The sequence below is a fragment of the Suricata suricatta genome, chromosome 4 (assembly GCF_006229205.1).
Source record: "Suricata suricatta isolate VVHF042 chromosome 4, meerkat_22Aug2017_6uvM2_HiC, whole genome shotgun sequence".
Classification (NCBI taxonomy): Eukaryota; Metazoa; Chordata; class Mammalia; order Carnivora; family Herpestidae; genus Suricata; species Suricata suricatta.
In genome coordinates, this window is record NC_043703.1 from 1,871,815 (window position 1) to 1,897,316 (window position 25,502).

The window sequence follows — 25,502 nt, forward strand, 5'->3', positions numbered from 1 at the left end:
GACCAAAATTCCAATGGAAAGATGAACAAAACACATAAGCAGTTCACAAAAAACAGTACCTAAAAGGCCCTTAACGTATGAAAAGATGTCCAACCTCACTCACAGATAGAGTTAAGTCCCCGAGCACTGGGAAAGCATGTCCCACGTACCGCGTGGACAAGCCTCACAAGTGTGACCTCACGGCCGTGGACAAGCAGGCACTCGTGGGGTCGCTGCGGTCGCTCCCACAGTGACACCTAGAACACGGTGACGTGCCCCTTCGCCCAGAAACCTCTCCTCTAGGAAGCAGCCCCGAGAACTACATCTTCACGAACACCCACGCGAGGTGATCCACGCGGGCGGTATTTCCAGTCGCAAGGAATACGGAGCGACGTGCCCGCCTACGGCAGGCAGCCACACGGAACGCGCAGCTACACACAGGGAAATGGAGGGCGGGCTCCCGGGCACACTTTACGTTAAGTAGGAAGATACAAGCGTAGATACAGTGTACTAATTCTGTGTACACGAGAAGACAAACTGGACACCTGGGCGGCCCCGTCAGCTTAGTGTCTGAGTCTTGCCTTCTGCTCAGGTCAGGATCCCAGGGCTGTGGGATCGAGCCCCACGTCAGGCTCTACGCTGAGTGTGGAGCCTGTTCCGGATCCTCCCCCCCCCCCCCCCCCCCCCCCCCCCCCCCCCCCCCCCCCCCCCCCCCCCCCCCCCCCCCCCCCCCCCCCCCCGTGCTTCCCCCTGCTCGTTCGCACTTGCTCTTGAAAACTAAAAAAAAAGGTTAACTGAGAACTAACTACTGACTACAAGTTCTCAGACTATTCACACTTGGTGCAGTGCATCCTAAGGACAAAAATCACTGCAAAGAAATCCTGAGGTTTTCTCAAGCTTGCTTTTGCGAGTGCTGTTGGCGGAAGGATTCTGCAGTGAACTTGGGCCCGCTGGACGCAGCCCAGAGCAGAGAGTCCAAATCCATTATGGTCTGGGAGAGCCGGAGTCTCCCCGGGAGAGGGGACACACAGACGTGGACAGCCCCGTGCTGTCCGGCCGGAGCTGGAGTGTGAGTGTGAGTACAGGACTCCCGGCTGTGTCCGCTCAAGGGCCACAGGCAGTGACAGGCATACCCGCCCCCGGGCCGCATACCTGCCCCTGGGCTGTGGGATACAAACACCACTCCTCAGGAAAAGAAATCAAGGCTGCTGAGAAGATGAGGTCATTCTAGGCCTTTGGCAGAGCGAGAACAGGGTGAGCCCGGACCATCTTTTGTCCAGAGGCAGACAAGTACTTAGAGACAAATGACATGTGTCAGAGAGATACAAGAAGCTGATGGAGAGGCTCCGAGGGCCCGCCCTGGAACGATTTGATCATCAAAGGATTACGGAGGTGATTGATTAGAATATGTTGGATTCTAAAGAATAATTGAATCCACGGTGAATTATTTTCCAAAGGCAAGAGAGAGAAATTCTTCTTCACAAGAGCAAGCCAGTTAATAAACGTGCCAGGAGCGACAGAGGTGCAGTGTCACCCACGCTTGCCGGAAGCCGAAGCCATGGAGCAAGGTCATTGGGGAACATGACGCTCCGGCCGCCTCGATGTATCACCCCCGGGCCCTGGCCAACCCCCGGAAGGACAGTTCTCCGGACAGGACAGGTCCAGTGGTCCTCTCAAGCCCGTGGTTCGGTGACTTGCTTCGCTCTCCTGCCACAGCAAAGCAGGAAAAACACTGCACCTGTCACCTGCCACCTCTGCAGCAGCCACACGGAAAGGTCTGACCTGAATCGACTCACGAGGAAAAAACTGGAAAAGCCGTACCGTGGAAGCCACGTGACAGCACTCACTGGACTCCAAGCTGAGGTACTGGAAGAACAGAAAGAGGCCACGGCAGGGGCTGCGGGGACTCTTGGTTTCGGCTCAGGTTGTGATCTCACAGTTCATGGGTTTGAGCCCTGTGTCAGGCTCCACACTGATAGCACAGAGCCTGCTTGGATTCTCTCTCCCCCCCCCGCCCCTCCCCTGCTCGCACTCTCTCTCTCCAAATAAATAAATTTTTAAAAGGCTGTGGATTAATGAAAATTAGAGAAACATTATAAACTACTGCAATTATGTGGTCCTAGATTGAAAAAAATATGTACAAGACACATGGGGGACAGTCAGGTAAATGGGGATACGGAATCCCAGTGATTTCTGGGGGGACACTAGCTGTGTCAGGCTGAAAAATACCGTTGTTCCTAGGAAATAGTGAAGTTTTTTTAAATTATATTTATTATCGAGAAACAGAGCATGAGCGGGGGAGGGGCAGAGAGAAGGGGAGACGCAGACTCTGAAGCCAGCTCCAGGCTCCGAGCTGCAGCACACAGCCCGACGCGGGCCTCCAACCCAATCAACTGCGAGATCATGACCTGAGCTGAAATCGGACACTTAACCGACTGAGCCCCTCAGGTGCCCCCTTTGAAACGATTCAACCGTGTGTGCACATGTGTGCTTTTGGTTGTAAACTACAGAGCATTATTTGCATGTTAGAATGTGCTTACGTGTGAATTTGATGCAGGGTAATTTTTCTTAAGATTTATTTATCGTGGGGGGAAGCACGTACGTGTGAGCAGGGGAGGGGCAGAGAGAGAGAATCCCAGGCAGCCTCCATGCTGTCAGTGCAGAGCCCAACACGAGGCTCGATCCCACGAACCATGAGATCGTGACCCGAGCCGAGATCAAGAGTCGGCCACCCAGCTGACCGAGCCCCCCAGGTGCCAGTGGGGGGTAATTCTCGAGGGAAAAAGAGGCCCAGGTGCAGAGACGCTCCGCCCCGAGCTGTCGGCAGAGGTCAGCTTTGAGACCGAGGCACCCGGGTGTCCTCTCTTCCCCTGCAGGCACCAGAACCCCGCCCAAGTGGTTTTTTATAAGAAAGAAAGCCTCTCAGCTAATGAGATTTTATATAAAAACCCTGAGGTCAAGTGGACAACGGCAGCACCAAAACATGGCCGGCGCCTGGCCCGCCCGGGCTCCGTCACTGCCAAGCTGGCGGGTCTCTGTGGAGGTTGCCGGGTGCCCCTCGACGTCCCAACCCACACCCGGAGCGGGGGGGGGACGGACGGGACACTGCCAGCATCGGGAGCAGGAAAGCTCGCCCTGCAACACCAGAACCGAAACGAACAGGTGCCTTCCAAGCTCCAGCCGGCGAGGCGGCGTGACAGCCCGTCCCTCGGGATGAGTCCTCATTCCAGAGTTTCCTGACGTCGCAGGACTAAATCCACGCCCGCAGAGGGGCACGCGGTGACGGTGTTCTGAGCGCTGCTTACATTGCCGGTTTTAGTTGGAAAACATTAACACTGAATGACCTTTCTCTGAAGGGTATTTTGAGGAGACAAAGCAATGTTCTGTGCTGTGGTTGCCATAGTGATCGGCCCTTTGAAAGGCTCGGGAGTCACTAACCCACGGCCGGTGACAGCACGCAGCTCCGAAAAGCGACATTTGGGGATTCATTTGAAGCCGAATCGAGAAGCGGGTTTTTAAAAACTCAACCAGAAAAGAAGGGGAGAAGGGTGGTGCGGGGCTGCAGCAGCAGAGCGAGGTGACAGGCAGGGCCCCGGCCCCACTGGGAAGGACGCAGGGGCCCCGGGGGGCGCTGGGAGGCACAAGGGGCCCAGTGGGTCTCCACAGCTGGGGGTGGTGGGGGCATGTGGGGGACACCCCGGGAGCGGCCTCCCAGGCCCCTGCCCCCTCTCCCAGCCTAAACCTGGCACTTGGGGTTCAGAACAAGGGAGGCCCCACCAAACAGAGCCAGTGCTCCTGGGAGGAAAGGCTGACCCCACGGCTGCGGCAGAGAAGGGACCAGATGACCTGGAAGATTGTGTTGTGTCAGAAAGCAGGAAGGTGCTCGAAGAGTGACGGTGACATGCCAGAGACGTGGGAGCCCCTTGCAGGGGCTTCCTCTGGCCAGACTGGAGAGAATTTAAACATCAAAATAAATAATGGTCGTTAGCAGACAACAGCCCTCTAAACCGCTGGACCATGAGTCCACACAGACAAGTGAATGACTATATAAATAGGAAGTTTAATCAGGACACTTACCTGACTCCAAAGCACCCACACACGAGATAGTAATGAAGGAGCGGAGAGTTACAGTGGCTACGCCTGAGAGATGTCCCTGTAACGGTGATGAAAACAGCCCAGTAGTGACACACACGCTGGCCCAGTGCTGGCTCTCCGACGTCCACACATCTCAGCACCAAGATGCACGGACATCACGCATGTATTCATGTGTGAAACACCACATGAGTTCACGGTGAAAATCATGAGGCGCCCGGGGGGCTCAGTCGGTTGAGCGTCCAACTTAGGCTCAGGTCATGATCTCGCAGTTCCTGAGTTCACGCCCTACGTTGGGCTCAGTGCTGTCAGCATGAAGCCTGCCTCAGATCCTCTGTCCGGCCATCTCTGCTCCTCCCCCACTTGTGCACCGCCCCCCCCCAAAAAAAGAAACATCAGACAAACCCCAAATAAGGAACATTCTACTTGCCCCATAATCTTCAACAGTGACATTTCCGTGATAGCCCAGGGAAGCCTGAGGAATGTTCCAGACTGAAGATGAACGGGACCTGGCAGCTAAACGTAAGATGTGCTGAACCAGATCCTTTGATTAGTGGGAGAACTGGCACCGAATGGGCCCAAGGATTAGATGGTAAAGTTGATATTAACTTCCTGATATTGAGAGCTGGATTGTGATTTTGTAAGAGAGGATCTTTGCTTATTGGAAACGCACATTACAACATGGGAGGAGGCTACGATGTCAGCAACTTACTCTGAAATGGTTCGGTAGAGAGAAAAAACTTTCATAATTTGCAACTTTACTGTAAGTTTGAGAGTGTTGCAAAAACTAGGTTGAAAAAAGGCAAATTAACATCAGAAATGAAAGCTGGGACATCACTACAGATCCCACGGACATTAGAAGGAAAACAAAGAAAAGCCATGAACAACTTTACACCCACGTATTTGATAAACCATGTGAAACAGACCAATTCCTTGAAAAACACAATTTGCCAAAACTCACATAAGAAGAAACAGACAGTAACAGTCTAAGACACAAAGCACCGGACCCCAGACCCAGACAGGTTTACCAGTGAATCTGACCAAACACTTGAGGAAGAAACTGTACTAATTTCCCACCATCTCTTCCACAGCACAGAAGCAGTGGCAGCAACCGTTCTCCTTGTGTTGGCTGCAGACAAGGCTTTGCAGTGTTGGGGTGAGAAAATGCACGAGTAAAGGGTGGAGGGTTTTTCTCCCTTTTTGGTACCAAGAGCCAGTTTACCCAGAAATGGAAGTCAGCACCTCACCACACCCACGAGGGAGACTGGTGGTCCTGAGTGGGCTCCCACCCTCCAAGCTACCTCAGGAACATGAGTCTTGTCAATCTGACTCAGAAGCGACTCAGCCTCTCAGGACCCAGGGCACCGGCCGGCCCGCCTTCGGGACCCCGAGTGTCGTGCCCGCTGAGTGACTCACGCCTGCACAGGTTCTGGGGATCCCAGGGGCTGGCTTTCTGCCTCTCGCCCATCCGCGCTCCCAGCTGAAGATGGTGCTTTTTCCGAAGCCTGCAGCAGTTTCGCTGCCCCGTGTGCCTCCATGTACTGGGCGCACGCTGCTTGACAGATCACACCCGGCACCTACAGGTGCTTGTGGGAGGCCGGTTCCCAGCTCAGCCTGAAGAACCGACTTCGTGCCGCTCTCAGGCAGGCCGAGACCCCGAGCCGGCCCCACCTCTGTCCCCTGGTTGTCCCCACCCACCCCACCTGTGGACCCTTCCCCTCTCTGTACCCCCCCCACTCCTCGGCCAATTGCTCCAGAGAACCCCCCGCTTGCAGAGATGGCCGCAGACGTGAAGATGTAAATGTGCTCATTCTACCGCTAGCTGTGCGGTGGACCTCACAGCAGAGTGATTTCTGGGGAATTTATTCTAAGCACCTACATTTAATTTCTAAAATCAGTCTGGGAAGGCGAGAGATTGAGGTTCTTTTTTTAAAGTCTATTTACTTGCAGCCTAGAAAGCAGCACAAAGAGACGGACTGTGGGGCGTCCTGGGAGGGAAGGGGGAGTGTGAGCCAAAGACTCAGCTCGGACTTCTTCCTCTTTGGGAACCATCAGCGGCGGCCGCTGTGTGGACTGGACCCGGGAAGTGCTGGGTCCCGTGGGTGACACACCAACACACACGGAACAGGGAAGGCGCCAAACTGTACCAGGCAGTTAAACACGCGGGATCCAAAATAAGACTTAACAGCAAGTTCACGATCTAAAAATAAGCCAGCTTTTCTTTGCTTCATCAAAAGATCAGATGCTAGTGCGCTGCCTTACTTTCAGAATAAAGTGTTTTATTCTCAGACAAGTGAGGACAACGAGAACTGTTCCATAATCTGTCAGGCCGTACAGGGGCCGATCGAAGAGGGTCTGGGTCTCTCCATGAGGGCAGCTCGGGGTGTGCCCGTCGCAGATGGCCAAGCACACAGCGAGCCCAAAAGGCAGCGTGAACAGAAAACACACGAGCGTTTCCGACGGGAGGCCGTGGCCAGCGCTGCAGGCTTCCTTCAGGCCCAGCCAGTGCGCAGGGCAGGGTGGGCCGGACTCGGGCAGACGCAGCCCCTTTCCCGCACCGTCCAACATGCAGCCCCTGGCCACACGCAGCCACCTGAAGACGGGGCCACTGTGGCCTGAGACGCTCTCAAAGTGTAGACGGAGATCCACAAAGGGCATGGGAAGCGTGTCGCCGCTCCTGTTCCCGCACCGCCGGGGTGCTCAGAGGAAGGCATGTGGGTCTCTGGGGCTGCGCAGAATGCGCCAGCGCCCCCTGCTCGGCCATGTTGCTTTCTCAAGACAACGCGGAATGGGATGGCACGTGTGTCCCCTGCTCTTTCCGTGTACGGCGTGCAGATGCCTTGGGGCACTGCTCCTTCCGCTCCCCTAAATAGGCGTGAGGCTCACTGGAGTGGATGAACTTGGACCCAAGGCAGCTCTGACAAGGAAGCCCTTAGAGCAGGAACCAGGTGGGAACCAGGTGGGAGTCGCCATCAGGACCCCCAGAGCCGACAACGCCGGTTCCTGCCCACCTGCCCCCCGGGGCAACCTGTTGCCCTGACATTCGGGGCTGAGCAGTCACCCCTTTAAGCAGAACGTATGATCAACTGGTTTGTTTATATATATATATACACACATACATACATACATACGTGCACACACAAATATGCACACAGCACATGTGCACATGGGCATGCGCACATGTGTGCATGTATGTGTACATACATGTGCGTGTGCTCACATGCATGAGAACACTGTGTGTGCGTGTATACATGCACATGTGTGCACAGATATACGTGCATGTGCACACGCACATATATGTGTGCACACAGATACACATGCACACATGCGTACATACTGTGCATGCATGCGTGTATATATGCACATACGTGCAGATAAATGCACATGTGCGTACACCCTTGCGTGTGCACACATATATACATGTGTGTACATGCATGCATGCATGCATATGTGCGCATGTGTGTCCAGGTGCCTGCATACACACACATGCTCACACACACATTAAGCTCCCAACGTTTCCAAGGTAGAAGACATTCTCCAAAACCAGGGCTCTGTGGGCTGTGTTCCCGTGGTCAGCACCCACTCGTGGTGCCCTGTCATGGAAGCGGGGCTGTGAGGAAGCTGCAGGGCTGGCCCCCCCAGGACGGGGGCCGCACCCCTGCCGGCACAGCTCGCCGCCCGGCAGGCCCTCAGCTCCTGTGAGTCAGAGCAACAAGCCCGCCGTCTTCTGAGAAGGGGCGCGGTGGCCTGGCCCGCGAGCTGCTCTGAGCTGCCTGGACTCCGGCAGCGCTAGCCAGTGGCCCCGCTGAGCTCTGGAAGCTTCCCGTGGACGTCTGCACGGCTCCCAGGCTGTCTCTGTCCGAAGACAGAGCGACAGCATGGACGACCACACGGAACAAGGAGCATTTAAAATAACTTTATCTTGTGCTCACGAATGCTGTTTCCACACTCAACAGCCGGTCGGCAGCTGGAGCGTTTCAGCAGGTGTTTGTCAGTCTCTGCTCTGCCCGCCCCACGGGCCTCAGTCCTTGGTCAGTCTGTCCACCGTCACTGCCGGCGCTGCTGGATTTGAGAGAGAGAGAGAGAGAGAGTGGATCTTCTGAATACAAACCTCAGCCACGTCATCAGGCCTGTGGACGGGTCTGCCTGGCACATGATTGGCAACAATCAGACCAGTCAGGTCAGTGGGTCTGTGCTGCCCTGTCTCTCTGTCACCCAAGGAGAGCACGGCTTCTCGTGGCCTCGCGCTGCAGAAAGGGCCCCTATGGGGGGACACCCTGCCCCGCGGGAAGGCCCGCAGCTCAGACCCGGCTCGGTCGGGGCCTCTGTCAGGGCCAAGTGTTCAGAGCCTCAGGGACACTTCGGGAGGCCTCCCCTCCTGCCCCTCCGCTTCCCGACGGCTCCAGTAAACCCAGGTCCTGGTGACTAACGGGTAAGGAGAGACCCAGAGAGGGCGCGTCCCTACAGACCCCACCTAAGGCTGAGCTGACCGTTCAGGGCGCCTCCTTCTCGAACCCAGACGGGGCTCGCCAGTGACAATGACTATGCCAGCGCCCTCCGGAGACGGTTCACACACACCGCGCCTCAGTGGGGCCCTGCGTGGGACGGCCCTCCATCTCACCGTCCTCCTCCTCCTCCTCCTCCTCCTCCTCCTCCTCCTCCTCCTCCTCCTCTTCCTCGAGGTGCTCACTCCAGTTCGGCGGCTCTGCACTCCTGGCCCTGGACCCCACCTGCTCACCGGAGGGCGCCCACCCCTCTGGGTTACTGGGCTTGGCAGACGGCAGTTCTGTGGGGACTTCCTTTTTTCTCCTGCTCTCCTGAACGACTCTGATGGGAAAAGACTCCTTGTCACCATCAGAGAAATTAAAGATGGAAAACCGACGGGCCACCCAGTCCTCCACCAGGACGTCCCCCTAAGACAGGGTTCAGGGTTCAGGGTCGTGCTTTGCCTTAATAGGTCCCAGGTTAGTTTCTTATGTATGCTCCAAACACACGATCGTGTGTGGCATCCAGACTCCCGAGGGTGAGAACAGGGAGGGGGATGGCGTGACTGTGCAGGCAGCTCATGCAGGACGTCACCTGGCACCAGAGGAGGGGACCGGTCTTCCTTGCTGCTGGACACAGTGACTTGACTAGTCTCACTGGCTTTTCTCCATGTCACAAGGGGGCCTGTGGGTGGGGGGACCTGGGCCCCGAGTGGCAGCATGGAATCCAGGCCTGCCTGAGGGCAGCCACCAGCAGCCACGGCCTTGTGTCCTCCCCACCAGAAGGAGAGGGCAGATTCGTGTCTGAGGACACGTCTACACAGTGACACCAGACCCTGGGCAGGGTGCTCACAGGCAAACGGGGGCAAGGAGGGGCTGACGGTGAGGGTGCTCTTTAAACGCTGGCAGAGGGGTACTGTCAGGAGCTCAGGCCCGTAGAGGACCCCCGACCCACGCCCCACCTTCTGTGTGAGTTCAGAAGGGGGTACAACTGACCTGTAAATGATAGTGATGACGAAGGCCCCGGAGATGATCACGATCAAGGCGGAAAACACCTGCACATAGACTGGAAAACAGTGTGTCGTAAGAGTCAGCCCCGCCGCGGGGTGGGCGGTGCCCCCGCCTGCGCAGCCCCTCCTCTGCTCCTCCCCTGGGGACACTGCCACGGGCTCCCCGCGCGCCAGAGAGGCCAGCTGGGGGCCGCCCACAGGACGGTGGTGCAGTAGCCCCCGGCCTCCTCTAGAAAAGCCCCTTCACCACCCGTGACCCTGGCCTCCCTCCTCCAAGCTCCCGGGAACGGTTCCTCCACATCCAGGCGAGTTGTCCCAAGCCTGCCCACGGCCAGGCCCCTCTGTACCAAGGGCTCCCCTGTCCCAGCACTGCCCACGTCTCCCCTAGACGAGCCCACACAATAGCCAAGGCCTCCAGGTGACTCTCAGAAGGGGCAGGCGGCCCCGGTTCCCGTGTTTCTCAGTGTAGGAAAGTTCTGGGCCCCCTGCCACCCCTGTGAAGCAGGTGCAAGTGAGGCCCAGCCTTCTCTCGGGGCCCCTCCGTGCCAGAAGCTTCTCCCTCCCAGGCTGGGATGGACGTGGGAGTCTCCATGGCTCCCGGTGCTCCGGCAGGAGCCCTCCACCCAGCACGGCCTCCGCCAGGCGGAGGGAAGGGTTCAGGGGACCGGGGGGCCGAGCCTATGGCGGGTAGCGCACGCTCTGAATCACCACGGCCGCTTCTCTCACTGCGTTCACTCTCAAGGGACAGAGACCAGCTTCCTTGCAGACCCTACCTTGAGTGACGGGATGTGCTTCAAGCCTCTTACCTCCTCCCCTAAATCGTTTTCACCTGTTCTTACCCGGTAAGAACACTACTGGACGCCATGTCCTCGGGAGCAGCATTCGTGCCCCGAGGCAGCTAGAAAAAGGCACCGCTAACTAGCGGCCTAACCCACAGAGTACAGTCCCCCGGTTCTGGAGGTGGGAGTCTGAGGCGGAAGTGACCCTCCAAGACTCTGGGGGGTCCTTCCTGCCTTGTCCAGCGCCTGGTGGGCCCGGCGCCCCCTGGTGTCCTTGTCTCAGAGATGCGTCACCCGCGCTCCGCCTCGTCATCCGGGGCCATCTCCCGCGTGACTTCGCGTGACGCTCTCCTGTGTGCGCTGCGTGCGTCCATCTCGGGCTCCTCTGGGAAGGACGCCGGTCGTGCTGGAAGAAGGGCCTCCACTCCAGCATGACCTCATCCTAACTAATCCCACCTGCAGAGACTGGTATCTGAATAAGGTGACATCCCAGGAACCGGAGGCGTGGGCGCGGACAGATCACTTACGGACACAAGTTAACCCACAACGGAGGCAAGCGGTAGCTGCCGAGCAAGCCGCCACCCGGGCGCAGGAGGGTGACGCCAGGGGGGGGGGGTTACACCCTCTGGACTGGGCCTCCAGGGTCCTTTCCACGGGGCGGAAGCCAGACAGCTCAGTGGTCGTGACCCAAACACTTCATCTTCTCATGCAGATACGCGCTCAGTAAGGGATGGCCAGGCGTAGAAAGGTGCTCCGTGGTCCAGAGTGTGTCAGGGAGAGGACAGAGGGGGCGGGGCTGGCCTGTGAGGTCACCGGCACGCCACAGCAGTGAGCCCAGCGGCGAGCTCTGTTCTGATGTCCTGGCTGCTCCTCTCGGTGATGCCTTCCTCGCAGAAATGAGTTCACCTGTCCTTCTCCAGAGCTAGAACAACCGGCCTGTGGGGTGGCCTTCCTCCTGGCATTCACACGCCGGTGTAGACGCCTCCAGGTGGCACGAGGCTGACCTCTGAGCCAGGGTGTAACTTCCAAGGCTAGGACAAAGTGTCACTGTGGCTTCTACCCAGCTTTCTCAGGTCACTCGCTCTGGTGAGAGACAATCATGTCATAAGGACGGGGAGCAGACCTCACAGCATGGAAAAGGATTCCTGTTACCATTAGAACCACTTGCCCGCGAAGTGAGCCACCGCAGAGACCTTCCAGCTCTGGTCGAGCCCTCAGATGAGTGGCCAAGCCCCACACCATCCAACTAAGCCTCTAAGCTGTCACTGTAGACAGTTTAGACATGATTTAGGAATCATGTCCCCGCAAGCAATCTGTTGAAGTCCAAACATCCAGTACCTTGAATGTGACCTGATTTAGCTAAATTTTGAGCAATTTGTTATGCAGTACAAACTAATACGAGAGTGTAGGCAAAGGGCTTGGCTCAGAGAAAGTACATTTTCAGTGACACCGAATGAACTGAATGCAATGACCGAAGTGAAGGAGTGAACCAGAAGCTTTTAAGGGACAAGAAAGGGGCCCTCGAATTCCTGAATTCCAGGGGATATATTCTCCTCAGTGGGTTCCTTAGTTCATGGAGTAAATTCAGAATTTACATGAGTGAAGCTGTTAGACACACGCACGTGGACCGTGTGTGAGTACTCAGGTCTCGTGTATCTTCCACGTCTTTACACACACGAGTGTATTGGTCCTCGGTGTCAAGTCCCTGGGGGCAGGTGCAGAGTCTCTGCGGTGCTCTGTGCAGGAGCTGGCCAGCACATGATTTGCCATAAAAAATACGTATGGCTTATCATAAACCAGGTTTGAAGTCTGGTCACTGAGAAACGGCAACCACTGAAAAAAATATAATTTTCTTTAAGAAATCTCTTGGTAATTTCGCCCCCAGATAGTTGAAAGTTTTGGAATCATCTCCGTGAAGTCCCATGAAGAAACAGAGAAGTCAACACTTGGAAAAAGTGACAGGTTAAATAATGTGCCCTAAATCAAGACTGAAGAATGACGACAAGTCATTCTCTCTGAATTCCCAGTTCGTTCTCAAAGATCTAACGCTAATTCCCCAAGTTCATATTCTTAATGATACAGATTATGCCACAACACAATATGCACTTCAAACCAGCCAATTTAAGAAGCCGGTGAAAGGTTTTCCTAACATAGAATTATGTGCACAAAGAACTCATAATATACCCTGTCACTGAACACGACAACTCACACAGCACCAAGGTTCACGTGCCGCCTTGAATGAGGAAGATGTCAGGGAACCGAAAACAACCGGAGGGCGCGGTGAGAGCCCAAACCGGGGGCGCGCCGCCCAGACTCTTCCCGCGGATGGCCCGGCTCCCCGAGCTGGAAGCAAGTAGGAGCTAAGAAAAAGCCCAGCCCACGCAACTCCTACACAAACAGGAGGGACGGAGAGGGAAAAACGCTTGTCTCCATGCAGAAACGCCATCCCCACCCATAGAGCAGGGAGGTCTCTTCCACGACAAAAAATTCGTGAGAGTTTCTGTTCTTTTCTGGGCTCCTTACAGACACTAGTAAGTCAGGTGCTGTAAAGAATAAGGCTCATTTTTCAAATGAATTACGGGCATAGGATAGTAATATTAACATAAACAAGGTCTCAACTGCATGCTAACTAGTGCAAAATGGCCAACTCCTGGGTAAAATTCTCCTGACAAGAGGCTCAGGGAAGGGACAGATGGAAACAGAAGCGATGGCACCTTGAATCTGTGTGCACTTTCCAGCTGCCATCTCCCTTGAAGGAGATCCAGAATTTCCAGTGTGACATCAGGAAAAGAAAAAATGGCAGAAAAGAATCCCTGCCCCCCACCCCCAAATCCCTCCTCCACAAAACCAGTCAGAATACTGGCAACATTCGTCAGAATCAGCTTTTTCAGCACTCGGAAATTTAGCCAATCAAAAGCTTGCAGATGAAGAGATGACCGTCACTAAGAACAGTGGTCTGTGGACATTTTAACTGGCCCGAGTCCCACTCCTGCTCACCTCCCGTCCCACGGGAGTCTTGAACCAACAGCCCATAGTCATGTGACCACAGGCAGCCTGGCGCCAGTGGAGGGAGCGGGGGCGGGCCCAAAGCACTGGCATTATTGCGTCCACCTGCGACTTCACCAGAAGCGCTCGCTCGCAAGGTTGTCTCTGACCGGACTTGGAGCTACGTCAGGGTCAACAGCTTTCTCTCAGGCAGCTGTGGAAAATCATGACAGCTAAAGTGGCCGACGGCACTTGGGGACAGACGATAGGTGGACCAAAAAGCTTAAAAGGAAAATCTGAGGAATTATCTGGCAGTAGGGAGATTTGAAAAGCTGAGACATTCCTTGGAACCTAGCAGGCAATGGGCATAACTCAAGGCTGTGCACACACGGAGCAGACACCTGAGGGGGCTCTAGGCTCTCACTCGTGGCCGAACTTGAGGCTCTGGGTAAACGTGGTGTGAAGATGAAGGCGCGGCTGAAAACTGGCCGGCCGTTGGAGGTGTGGCCAACACACGAGAGCCCTTGGGCGAGGGCTGTGAGGCCGTGTTCCCAGGCACCTCGGCGCCGCCACACGCCGTGAAGACGACAGGTGACAGAATTAGTTCAGAAAAGTCATTTAACAACGAAAACAGCTTTGGAGACACAGGAGAACATAATTTTCAGAGGTGCCACATATTTTTAAATGTCTAGTTCTCAACAGAAAACATTAGCTATGCCAAGAAATAACTAGGACCACACACACACACACACACACACACAATCCGTACAAACCATCCCTGGGGAAGATCAGATGTTGGAATCACTAAGCAAAATCAGCTACTTTCAATATGGTCAAAAGGGGGGCGCCTGGGTGGCTCCGTCAGTTGAGCGTCAGGTCATGATCTCGCAGTTCACGAGTTCAAGCCTTGCATCGGGGCTCTGTGCTGATAGCATGGAGTCTGGAGGCTGTTTTGGTTACTGTGTCTCTCTTTCTCTCTCTCTCTGACCTTACTCCACTCATGGTCTGCCTCTCTCTTTCTCTCATAAATAAACATTAAAAAATTTTTAATACGGTCAAAATACTAAAGAAAACCATATCTGAAGAGCTAAAGTATGAGAATAGTACCTCACCAAGCAGATGCACACCAATACATAGAAATTATTATTTTTTTAAGAACAAAATATAAACTCTGGAGTTGATAATATAACAGAAACGAGAACAGAGCTCGAGAGACTGGAGTGGGCTAAAGAAAGAATCTGCAAACTTGAAGATACACCACTTGAGATTATCCAGTCTGGTAACAGAAAACAGGATCAAGAAAAGTTCACAGAGCGTCAGGGGCTGTGGAGTGGAGCCGTACGCACGATGGGCGTCCCAGAGGGAGCGGAGAGACAGGACAATGTCTGAAGAAATGACGAAACGTCCTAGATTTGCTGATTAGGATAAACTCAGAGAGCCACCCAGATACAGGACATACAGCCAAAAGAGAATCTTGAAAACAACAGAAGACACGTGCTATGTAGGAACATTTAAAGGCGGACTCCTCACCGGAAACCACGAGGTCAGAGGGCAAGAGGAGGAAACATTCAAAGTGCTGACAGTTAGGAGTTTCATACACTGCAACTCTGTCCTTCAAAAATGAAGGACAAATAAAGTCAATCTCCAGTAAAAACAGAATTCATCACTAGCAGACCCGTCCTACAAAAATACTGACGGGGGTCCTTGCAGGGGAGAGGACAGGAACTCAAATCTGCGGTAGAAATACGGAGCATCACTAAGGTGCCCATCGATGCAGAAAAAGGATTTGATAAAATCCAACAGCTTTCCTAATAAAAGCACTCCAGAAAGTAGGAAAAGAAGGGCACTTACTCAACCTGATAAACGGCCTCTAGTTTCCCCACAGCTACCAGCATACTGAATGATGAAGTATCGAAAACTTCCTCAAGACCAGGACCCAGATAAGGAAGTCTGTCCTCACCGAGGAACAGAATCAGGGAGTTTCCGGCCAGGGCAATTAAGCAAGAAAATGAAATAAGACCGACTGTAAGGGAAAGACAGAAGTGAAATGATCTCTATTTGCAGATCATATACTCTCATATCTAGAAGGTCCTAAGTAATCAACTAAAAATGAGAAGGACTAAATGAGCCCAAGAAGGTTGCAGGATACAAGGTTAATACACAAAAGTCAACTGTATGTCTACATTCTAGGAAACTTTCAATTTTCTTGTGCATGTTCCTAGGGTTTTATATACAATCTGAAAACCAAACTAAGGAGGGATATCCATGTACAATAACATTAGAGAGAACAAAATACTTAGGAATAAATTTAACAAAAGAAATACAAGATTGGTACACTAAAAACTGTAGAACATCATTGAAAGAAAGAAAAAGACCTAAATAAATGGAAAGGCATTCCTTGTTCGTGGATCAGAATGAACGTTATTATCTAGAGATTCAACACAAACACCCCTATCAAAATCTCAGACGGCATTTTATTCAGAAATCGACAAGATGATCCTAATATGGAAATACAAAGAATCCACAGTAACCAAAACAACCTTTAAAAAGAACAAACTTTGGGGCCCCTGGGGGCCTCAGTCGGTTAAGCGTCTGACTTCGGCTCAGGTCATGATCTCACCGTTCATGGGTTCAAGCCCTGCATTGGGCTCTGGGCTGACAGCTCAGAGCCTGGAGCCTGCTTCGGATTCTGTGTCTCCCTCTCTCTCTCTGCCCCTCCCCTGCTCATGCTCTCTCAAAAATAAACATTAAAAAAAAGGACAAAATTGGACAACTTGTGCTTTTCAATTTCAACATTTATTATCAAGTTACATTAATCAAAATGGTGTGATCCAGGTTCAGTGGAATGAAACAGAGTCCCAAGATTAACGCTCACATTTACAGGTTGATTCAACAAGGCGCCAAAGCAATTCAACAGGGAAATAATAGTCTTTTCAACAAACAGTGCCGGGACACTTGGATATCTTTATGCAAAAGAATGAACTTGGATCCCCACGTCACATCACGTAAAAAAATTAACTCAAAATGGACCAAAGACATGAACGTATAAGCTGAAACTAGAAACCTCTTAAAAAATAACAGAGACGTCAATCACTGTGACCTTGGATTAGACACTGGTTTCTTCGCTACGACACCAAAGAGCCAGCCAGCCAGCCAGCCAGCAGCATCACACTAAGAACGTTTGTGCTTCAAAGACACTCTGTCAAGGAGGTGAGAAGAACCAACAGACTGGAAGTAGTTGCAAATCACGTATGTGTTGAGGGTCTACTACCCACAACATGCAAAGAGCTCTTACACCCACAATAACAGACAACGGACCCGTGCGGCACCGCGGGTGTGTTTGGGAAACGTTATGTGCAGGAAGCCAGCCACACAAGGCCCATCCTATAGGATCCCCGGGTATGAGATGTCCAGATGAGGACAGCCGACGGGCCGCGGCCGGGGGGCTGGAGGGAGGGGGAGGGCGACCGTCCAGTTGAGGGAACAGGGTTTCTTCCGGGGTAGCAACAACGCTCTGGAAGCGGTAGTGGGCATGGTCACACACCTCTGTGAATACACCAAAAACCAATGGACTGTGCGCTTCAAAGGGGTAAATTTTATGGGAATTCGATCTCAATAAAGATAACAGCCAAAAGAGAGGTAACTTCCAGTTGTTTCTATCTGCAGGTTGAGGGGACGGCGTGGGATCCTCGGGGAGCCGGGGTCTCCCAGCGATCAGTAGTGAGGGTCTTGACCCAAGTCTTCCAAGTCAAGATCTGGAAGGGAATGTCCTCAGAAAACCTTCCCAGCCGTCATGGCGTTTCTCATGGCCTCTGACCGCGCCTCCGCCTGAAAAGCCAAACGTCCTCCTCTTCGGCCCCGAGTGTCGAATCTTCCCCACAAAGCAAGACACGTGCCCCAGCGTGGCGGGCCAGGATCCCACTGATGCTTCGCTTCTTCAATCCTTTTGTCCAAAACATCACTTTCCTCTTGAAGGCGCGGGGCTCAGGCAGGGTGTCACCAGTCACCAGTCACGACTGTTCCTCACCTGCTAGGCCTTCCCAGGTCCGGAGTGAGAGGGCAGACCCCACCTTGTCTCTCGGGGCTCGGCCCACCCAGGGCTCTGAGGAGCACACAAGAAGAGACCCTTCCAAGTCAGGTGGCACGAGTGTGACTCGCTGCCCTGGGGACGGGGGACAGAGGACAGCGGCCCGGGACGCGCTGGCCCACAGCGTCGGGGCTGCCGGGCATCCACGGCCGGCTTCTCCCGCCTGCCGGACGCCCCTCCCCTCGGGCAGGGGCTGAGCAGCTGCCCGCTGCAGACTCGTCGGCCCCTTTCCAGGCACTCCTAGAGCCAAGCACCCTCGTTGCTAAAGGGGCCACAGACAAGGCAAGAAAACACATCCATTGTCAAGTGGAATTCTTTGACGGTTTGGAAATATTTAGAAAATTTGAGGGGCAGGGTGGCTCAGTCAGTTGAGTGTCCGAGTCCCGATTTCAGCCCAGGTCCCGATCTCACAGTTTGGGAGTCTGAGGCCCGTGTGGGCTCTGTGTGGACTGCACGCAGCCTGCTTGGGATCCTCCCTCTCTCTGCCCCTCCCCGGCCGGGTCTTGCTCTTGCGCTCCTCTCTCAATATTAAACAAGGAAAAAGAAAGAAAAGAAAAATTTCTAGAGGCACAGACGACCAAAGCTGTGGGGTGTGAGCAAACCCCAGATGGCGGCACTGGCACACGCTTCCCGCAGGGCCTGGCCGGGGCCCCGCACACCTGCCTCTCCCACCGAACTGACTCCCGTTTCCATCCGCTCCCTCGCCGCCTGCCGGAAGTGCCTGCGGGAAGCGCCCTACTCGGAGGGTGGCCTCTCCTGGCTCCCTGCTCCCGCCGCCCGTCTTCCCAGGCACAGCTCAGACCCCAGGGGCCAGGGTGCACACCTCAGCGGTGAGGAGCCTGCGCAGAAGCTCCATCGGGGCTCGTCCTTGGCCCTCGTGCCCGGGCCGCAGGGCCCCACCGCCCGCGCTCAGCACGCCTGATCCTGGGCACAGCTGGGGCTAGCCCGCCCGGAACCGGCTGTCCCCGCGCCCCCAGCGTGCCCAGGGTCCCTGGAGAACCCTCCCTGTATCAGGCGGCTTCCGTCCAGGAGTGGTCTTCCTCTGGCGCCTTCTCCCCCGTTACTGACCCTGACGCTGCCCTTCCCGCTGACGTGCCCGCAGAGCGAGGGGGCCGGGAGCGGCGGCGGCCTGCGGGACACTCACCGGGAACCGCCCTCTCGAAGCACACGCCTCTGTAGAAGCAGCACCCGAGGTCCCTGCAGCGGTCTCTGGTGACGTTGTAGTCACAGATGTCGTAGAGAGGACTGTCACACACTGCAGAGCACAGACACCACAGCCGCCGTCACCGAGCGAGAACGCAGCCCACCACGTGCTCTGAGTACCTGCGCCTGGGAGGGGGCACCCGTGGGCTCGCACTGGGGCGTTTGTTATGCTCCTAATTATGCTTCAGATGAATCTCACGTCGACGCGAGGATCTAGAATGAATTAGATTTCTGAACCAAACAATGTCAAGTTAGTTGTGCAGAATAACGCAGGTCCTCTCCTGACTGAGGAGATAGAGCATCTCCGCAGAACGCACCCCTGCGTCGGCGCTCTGCAAAGAGAACGGAAAACAAAGATCTGATACGGAGGACGTGGGGGTTCAGGTTGCAACGTGTAATTAATGCACTTTAAGCACACGGTGAGTTAAAATGGTCAACAGAGGCCAGGGATGAGTTCAGCATGTTAAGCTGAGTCAGAAGGACGAAGTTGAAGGCCAGTTTTGACCAACAAAAAAAGAAAACCCCAGAAGTGAACACAAGGAGTGTGCACGGCGCAGACGGCAGGCACCTGCTCAGCTCAGCTCGGGCGCCGCCCGTGAGGACGCGGGACTCCCCACATGGCAGTCAGCGGCGTCTGCCTGGACCCTGCGGGGGTCCCGGGCCCTGGGGGAAAGGGAGGGGGGCTCCCACTGCTCTCGGGGGGCCGCTCAGTCTTCCAGGTGCAGGGGCTCCGAGGAAACCCATGGTCCCTCCGGCTCTTTCCCACGACCTGAGGCCAGAACGTCACTGCAGACACAGCAGCATGGCCCTGACGTGTGGCAGGACCGGCAACACGAGGCCAGGCAGGTCGGAGACCACGTGAAGTTGGCACCACCCTCCGGCACCACTGTCCCCAACTACAGCCAGGCTCATGGGCCGGTGGGGGCGGCCTCCCCTGCCGCCTGTGGTCACCCAGACCTTAGTCACCTGCCCAGCTCTGCCTCAGACAGGGGCCGGGCTGCAGAGAGCCTGCTCAGGCACTCGGGGTGGCCACACGGGGAGCACGACCACCACAGTGCCCACTAGCGGCTCCTCCAAAACAGCGTGGTGGCAAACACCGGCTGCAGTGAGATCCAGGAGACCCAAGACTGCACAGCTGAGGGGCAGGGCCCAGATCCGGATTGGCCCCGTCCCCCCGTCCCCACGGGCCCCAGATCTGCCCTGTCCCACTGTCCCCACGGGCCCAGATCGGCCCTGTCCCACTGTCCCCACGGGCCCAGATCGGCCCTGTCCCCCCATCCCCACGGGCCCTGGGGGATGTTCTCCATGCAGCTCCCTGACATGGGAAGTTTACTTTAGCAAACACCATGGGCGGAAAGCAACCCACGCAGGCATAACTTTGTTCACGATCGTTCTCTTCAGTGTTACTCCCCAGGAGACAACACAGGTGTGTGAGTGCTCATCCCGACAGTGCTAACGGGCTACTTTGCAATAGCGGCTGGTCCCCAGAGCACCTGTGAGGAAATGGAGTGGCCCATTACACCTGAGACCCCTGTGCCCACCCCCACCCCCAGGGCTGTGTTCTCTGCCTGCACCCCCCACGAGGCTCGATGCATTTCTGCAAAGTTGCCACGTGGGAAGGTCTCCTCCCCACCCCATTCCTGGCGGGACCCCTCCGCCCAGCCCCACAGCCCCCAGAGGCTGACCCACTAAAAGCATCCAAGGACAACCGTCACACAACCGTCGGACACCGGGTGGCACCTTCAGCTGCCCCACCACACACTGCCTGCTGGGAACGGGACTCGATGCCTGACCCACAGACGGGGCGGAAGCCACAGGCACCTGGCATGGCCGTGGGCAGGGCCCCGCTGCTGGGGCCGTACCCCCTGCTGCCATGACATCCAGGGAAAGCCAGGCCCAGGGGAGGATGGCACGAGGAAGAGGAAGGTGGCAGCCCCTGCAGCGGCCAGGCCGCGGTGCACCTACAGCAGGACACAGGGCAGGAGGCTGAGTGTCCCCAGGGAACGTGCCCTGCGCCTCGGTCACCGCTCGGGAGGCGGGTCTGGCCAGGGGCTCTGGGTGCCCGTAGGCCCTTCCTCTGCCACCTCACGTTCTCTCACCCACACTCCTGCAGACCTGTCCTTGCCCGTGGACATGCAAGGTCCCGTAGAAGGAGATGGAGGGCCTGGGGACCCCGCAGACGAGGCCCACACACACGGCCCAGGACCCGCCCCCTTTCCACCTGTGCACCCTGGCATGGCACCGACTGGCAGCCGGCCTAACATCCCTCCTGTGCCGTCAGCCAGGCCTCCGGGGACTCCAGTCGTGGAGACAGGGACCAGGGGTCAGGGAGGGGGTCACAGGAGGTGTGCTGCCGCCAGCACATGTGGTCCACTTGCACCCTGGGGTCTGGAAAGCGCCACGGCCCACACCGCCCCAGGCTGGGAAGGACAGAGGATGCAGGGGAAGCTCAATGGGCCCGGAGCAGCCCCGGGTCAGGCGAGGGGGCGGTGCAGACGGCCATCCTGCCCCACTCTTCCCTCCCAGCTGCTCCACGGGAACCACACACAGGGCATGTGCAGGGCACGGGGCAGTGTGCAAGGCCACTATTCTGAGCACCATGGTCCCTCTGCAAGTTAAGTGAATGACAGTTCCAGACTCAAGGGCTGAGGACCCGGGACACAGGGCCAGGGGGCTGGGCTCAGGCCCCACTTCCCACAGGAGCTGCTCCGCGCCCGCACCCCCAGGATGGCGTGAGGGCGGCCTGTCCGCAGCGGGTGGGGCCCGCCCTCGCCCCCGCCCTCGCCCCCGCCCTCGAGGAGGTGTAGGGGCCCCTCCAGTCAAAAAGCCTGCGGAGGTGATCCCACTGTGATGGCAAGGCCTCTGGGGGGGAGCGTATGGAATCGCAAAGTCCCTAGCCTTGTCTAGGAAGGCGCTACCCTGGATCACGGTTGGCCCTCCCCCCATTTGAGGATCAGGACAAAAGAACGAAGGTCCTGGGAGACTGGGGCGCAGTGCTGTGTGGCCTTTGGGACCCTGCTTCTCCTGCTTGAAATTGTGTGCGCTTGACGGCCTGACCTAAGTGGATCAGAGACTGGCGTTAGTTCTCCTATTGTTCATGCCACTTGGTAATTGCGGTTTCAGTAAATGGGCAGATTTTCTGATTGAAACTTCTCCCCTAGTTAGAGGCACCTTACTCACAGACCATTGTTTGAACTTTTAAAAACAGCCTTGTCATAAGCTTCAGTTAATATTACACTATGTACGCAAAATAAGACTCCCGCTAATGTATTTTTAGTGATAAATTATGGTTTTTGATCTTCTGTATTGTACTTCATTCCTGTCTTTAACTTTCTGTTCTCTCTTCCGTGAAAACAATGATCTATCCTGAAACGTGATTCCTAAGAAGTTACAAACAATGTGATCATTCAAAGAAAGATGTAATCACCTATGGCATATAAGACACCAAGTTTCACAGTAAAGTGTGGTCTCTTCCACCAAGTGTGGTCTGTGTTCTTTCTTGTAGATATTTCGCCGACACCAACCCCCTACTCAGGGACCCTTAGACTCTGGTGCGTGGGCTGGTCCCCCGCAGCGGGGGGTACCGTTGGCGCACCTAGCTCAGGAAGCAGGCGTCCACCGCGTCTCCGCGGCTAGACCTCAGAGCGGGGATCACATTAGGGGCCTCTCACTCTTGGGGGGACAGGGCACCCGGCTCACAGAAGGCATTCAACAAGGCGGGAACTCAGGCTGCCCCGGGAGGGGCCCTTGTGCCTGTGGACGCTCAGGGCAGCCCCTAGCGGCCTGGCGAACCCCTCAGTCTCCCTGCAGGCACCTGGCAGGCACCTGCCGCCTGCTGGGGTGTGGGGAACACTGGGGGCGATGGCCGGGTACTCTGTGGGAGGCCCTGTGTCGTCTACACTGCCCTCACTCCTCCACCCTGTGTGCTCAGCCACTGAGGTTGACACCCCGAGGCCAGGGCAGAAAGGCCAGGCCAGGGACAGAGGTCTGAACTGACCTGCGCAGCAGACTAAGATGGACCCTGCTCTGAACCCCAGCCTGTCAGCATCGGGCTCCCTCCACTGGTCCCGTGCCCCCATCTGCCTTCTCTCTCCGCCAGCCCAGCCCCCACACCTGCCCGCCCCCCACCTGACCACCCCCTTGCACCTCTTCACCCCTGCCCCCCACCTTCCCTCCTTGCCAGCCCAGCCCCCACAGCTGCCCATCCCCCCACCTGCCCACCCTCCTTCTACCTGTTCACCCCCATCTCAGAGTAATAACGTGTCACAGCCACCTCAACGGCTACAGAGGGTGACAGAGACCCTTGCATTCACCCCCAAACTGAATGAAGAGCGGCTGATGGTCAAGATGTGGGCAGGCCCCTCCTTCAGACCAGGGAGGACGGGAAGCCGCCTGCAGCGGGGGCACCCGGCCGGCCTCAGGACGGGGTGGGCACTGCGGCCCAGCCTCACAGCCCTGAGCCAAGGCCAGGGAGGCCGCCCACTGCCCAGAGAGCGGACCGTCTCCCACCAGGAGACTCGGGGGCACGCCAGGCCAGCCGTCCTGCCGCCCGCTTGGCGCCCCCGGGTGCAGGCCACCTCCCTCCCCCGCACGGCCCCTCGTGTGAGCCCCTCGGCCTGGTGCAGAGCTGGGGCCCGGGCCCGGGGCCTCGAGCGAGGCCCACTGACCATCCCCAGCTGCCCTGTGCGTGCAGCCCCCAAGCCCGGCCCCCAAGGGCATCCAGGGGGCTCAGTCCTCAGTGGATTCCTGCCTGCCAGGCCATGGGAGAAATGGGTCCCCCGGAAGCTTGGCCAGCCCGGGGTCCTCCCTGGTCAGGCCAGGCTCCAAGCCAAGGTAAAAAAGAAAAAAAAAAAAAGAAAACCAAATTTCCCTCCCTTCCACTTTGCTGTCTCTGGTTCACCACCAAAGTCACGCGGGGAGAAGGGTCACTGAGGAGTCCGCACACAAGCAAGCACGGCAGGGGCGGCCCGTCCCTCCCTGCACGCTCCCCGCGTCTCACACTCCAGGACATGCCAGCCTCACGGGGCGCCACATCTCAGCAGTGTCCTCCCGCCCCGGTGCGGGGGTCCGACGGGACCCTGGGCCCAGGGAAGGGGCAGCGAGCGGAGGAACGCGCTCAAGGAAAAGTCGCTCCCGCAGTGACCGTCGGAAGGAGCGGAAGGTGAGCCGGGAAACCTCACAGCAAACGGTCCTGGACCTGGAGCCTCGGGACTTACACGTGTGTCGTGGTGGGCACGGGGTCCCGAGTTTCTGCAGTGACACTCAGAGAGGAGGCTCCCAGCATGGTGTTGTTCTGAAGCACATGCCCCTCTGCCCCCTCCCCTGGCCCGACCCGGGGGGAGACGCGGCCCCGCAGGCTCCTCCCTGTCACCTGCAAACTTCTTCAGGAGGTGGGAGGGGGGTTTCTTGAAGTCTGGCACAAATCGCATCGTGACGGCTGAAGGGGACACGGGGCGAGGACACCTGGGAACGAGAGCACGTCAGCACAGGTGGCACCCCGCTGGGGGCTGGCGGCCACGCCTGCTCCAGGGCCAGGGGGGCCGGGCAGAGCGGGCCCGGGTCCCACCTGGCCACCACGTCCCCTGCTGAGCGCGCTCGGCCGCACGGTCCCGCGGTTCCACTCCAACCGGACAACTTCAGGTCAAACAAACTGGCACCTCGGCCCCCACCACTCCCACCAGTGGAGCCAGTGGCCCGCCGTGAGGTCACACAGGCCCCGTGACATCACAGAGGGAGCTGTTAGGGCGGAAGGCCTCTCACAGGCCGAGGGGCAGAGGGACCCCAAGTGCAAGGTGTGGGGCTCCGAACCCCACTGAGACCCCTCCTGTGCGACACCCCGGCCCGCACTCCCGGTCCTTCTTGGGGTGTCCACCTTTGCGGAGATAAACCCCCAGGGGCGTGTGGCTGGTGGAAGGAGACGGACCACATCAGCTCAGAAGCGCTCCAGAGGAAAGGAAAGCAGAGCGCGGGGCAAAGGCTGATTTCTGCGTACACAGGGTGAGTGCTGGCCCCGGGCTCCCGTGGCATCTGGAGAGTTTGGGGAGAAGTGAGGGAGCGTGTGCAAGCCTGAAGCAGCACCAAGTGCACCCTGGGGTGAGGCAGGCCTGGGCAATCTGAGAAAGCAGGAGGCCGCACACTAGGGGGACCTAAGGACCCGAACGGACAGGTCTAGCCAGCACTGAGGTCCCAGGGCACGGTGAGCAGCTGGTGGCTGCTGGGTGGAAAGCCATCTGAGTGCCTTAGAGAAGGGACCTGCTGAGGCCACAGGACCTGACGAGGCAGGCCGTGTCAGACCAGCAATGAGGCCCAGGTGCCAGGTGACCGTCCCTGTCTCACACCTGGGCCCCTGGGGTGAGGAGCAGGGAGGGACCCACCGGGAGGGCCGGGTGCTAGCAGATCGCGGTGGGAAGGAGGCCCCAGGACACGGAGGCCCCACGGGGCTACGGAGCCGCGCTAGGGGCCAGAGGTCGAGCCCAGGGCAGGGAGCTGCGGCTGGAAGGAAGGGGTCAGGGCGGGATCGTGCTGGGACCTGCCCCATTGTGACACCAAGAGCAGTGGCCAGGGAGTGTCAAGGTCTCAGCGGCAGGGAGACCTGGGGGAAGGCGAACCACGACCAGGCCGCCGCAGAGCATGGGGGCACCCAGGGGCATGAGGGCGGCCGGGAGACGGCATTGGGGAGGAGAACAGGCCCCGCGAGAGCGGCCGGGAGGGCCCTGGGTCTGGTGGGGAGCCTGCGAGGTCACGCCAGGCGGGAGTGGGCTCTGGTCCCCCTCTTCGTCAGTTCCTTGTCTGGAACATGAGGGTCAGGATCCGGTGACCGACGCAGAGCGGATGCCCAGTGAATGGCAGCGCCCACGTCCAGGGGCCCCACACGCCCACCCTG

General features: G+C 57.0%; 1 protein-coding gene and 2 long non-coding RNA genes across 4 annotated transcripts in view; 1 reads left to right on the plus strand and 2 right to left on the minus strand.

Moving 5' to 3' along the window:
* Window positions 1-7,971: 7,971 nt before the first annotated feature.
* On the minus strand, window positions 7,972-24,474 carry TEX29 (testis expressed 29). The gene is made up of 6 exons (XM_029936438.1): window positions 24,186-24,474; window positions 23,991-24,082; window positions 18,561-18,671; window positions 9,552-9,621; window positions 8,693-8,898; window positions 7,972-8,133 (listed from the first exon to the last, which is right to left on the minus strand). Exons 2-6 carry the CDS (start codon window positions 24,046-24,048, stop codon window positions 8,093-8,095), a joined length of 486 nt encoding a protein of 161 aa, XP_029792298.1. The 5' UTR covers window positions 24,049-24,082; window positions 24,186-24,474; the 3' UTR covers window positions 7,972-8,092.
* On the minus strand, window positions 19,997-23,984 carry LOC115289309. 2 transcript variants are annotated; one of them, XR_003907549.1, is made up of 2 exons: window positions 23,836-23,984; window positions 19,997-20,112 (listed from the first exon to the last, which is right to left on the minus strand). It is a non-coding gene; the product is annotated as an uncharacterized LOC115289309 (long non-coding RNA). The 2 variants fall into 2 exon arrangements; XR_003907550.1 differs by lacking the exon at window positions 23,836-23,984 and adding an exon at window positions 20,305-20,434.
* LOC115289307 overlaps window positions 24,351-25,502 on the plus strand; it is a 12,194-nt gene continuing 11,042 nt past the window's right edge. The window contains exon 1 of the long non-coding RNA XR_003907547.1: window positions 24,351-24,616. This is a non-coding gene — a long non-coding RNA (uncharacterized LOC115289307). The remainder of the gene's footprint in view (window positions 24,617-25,502) is intronic.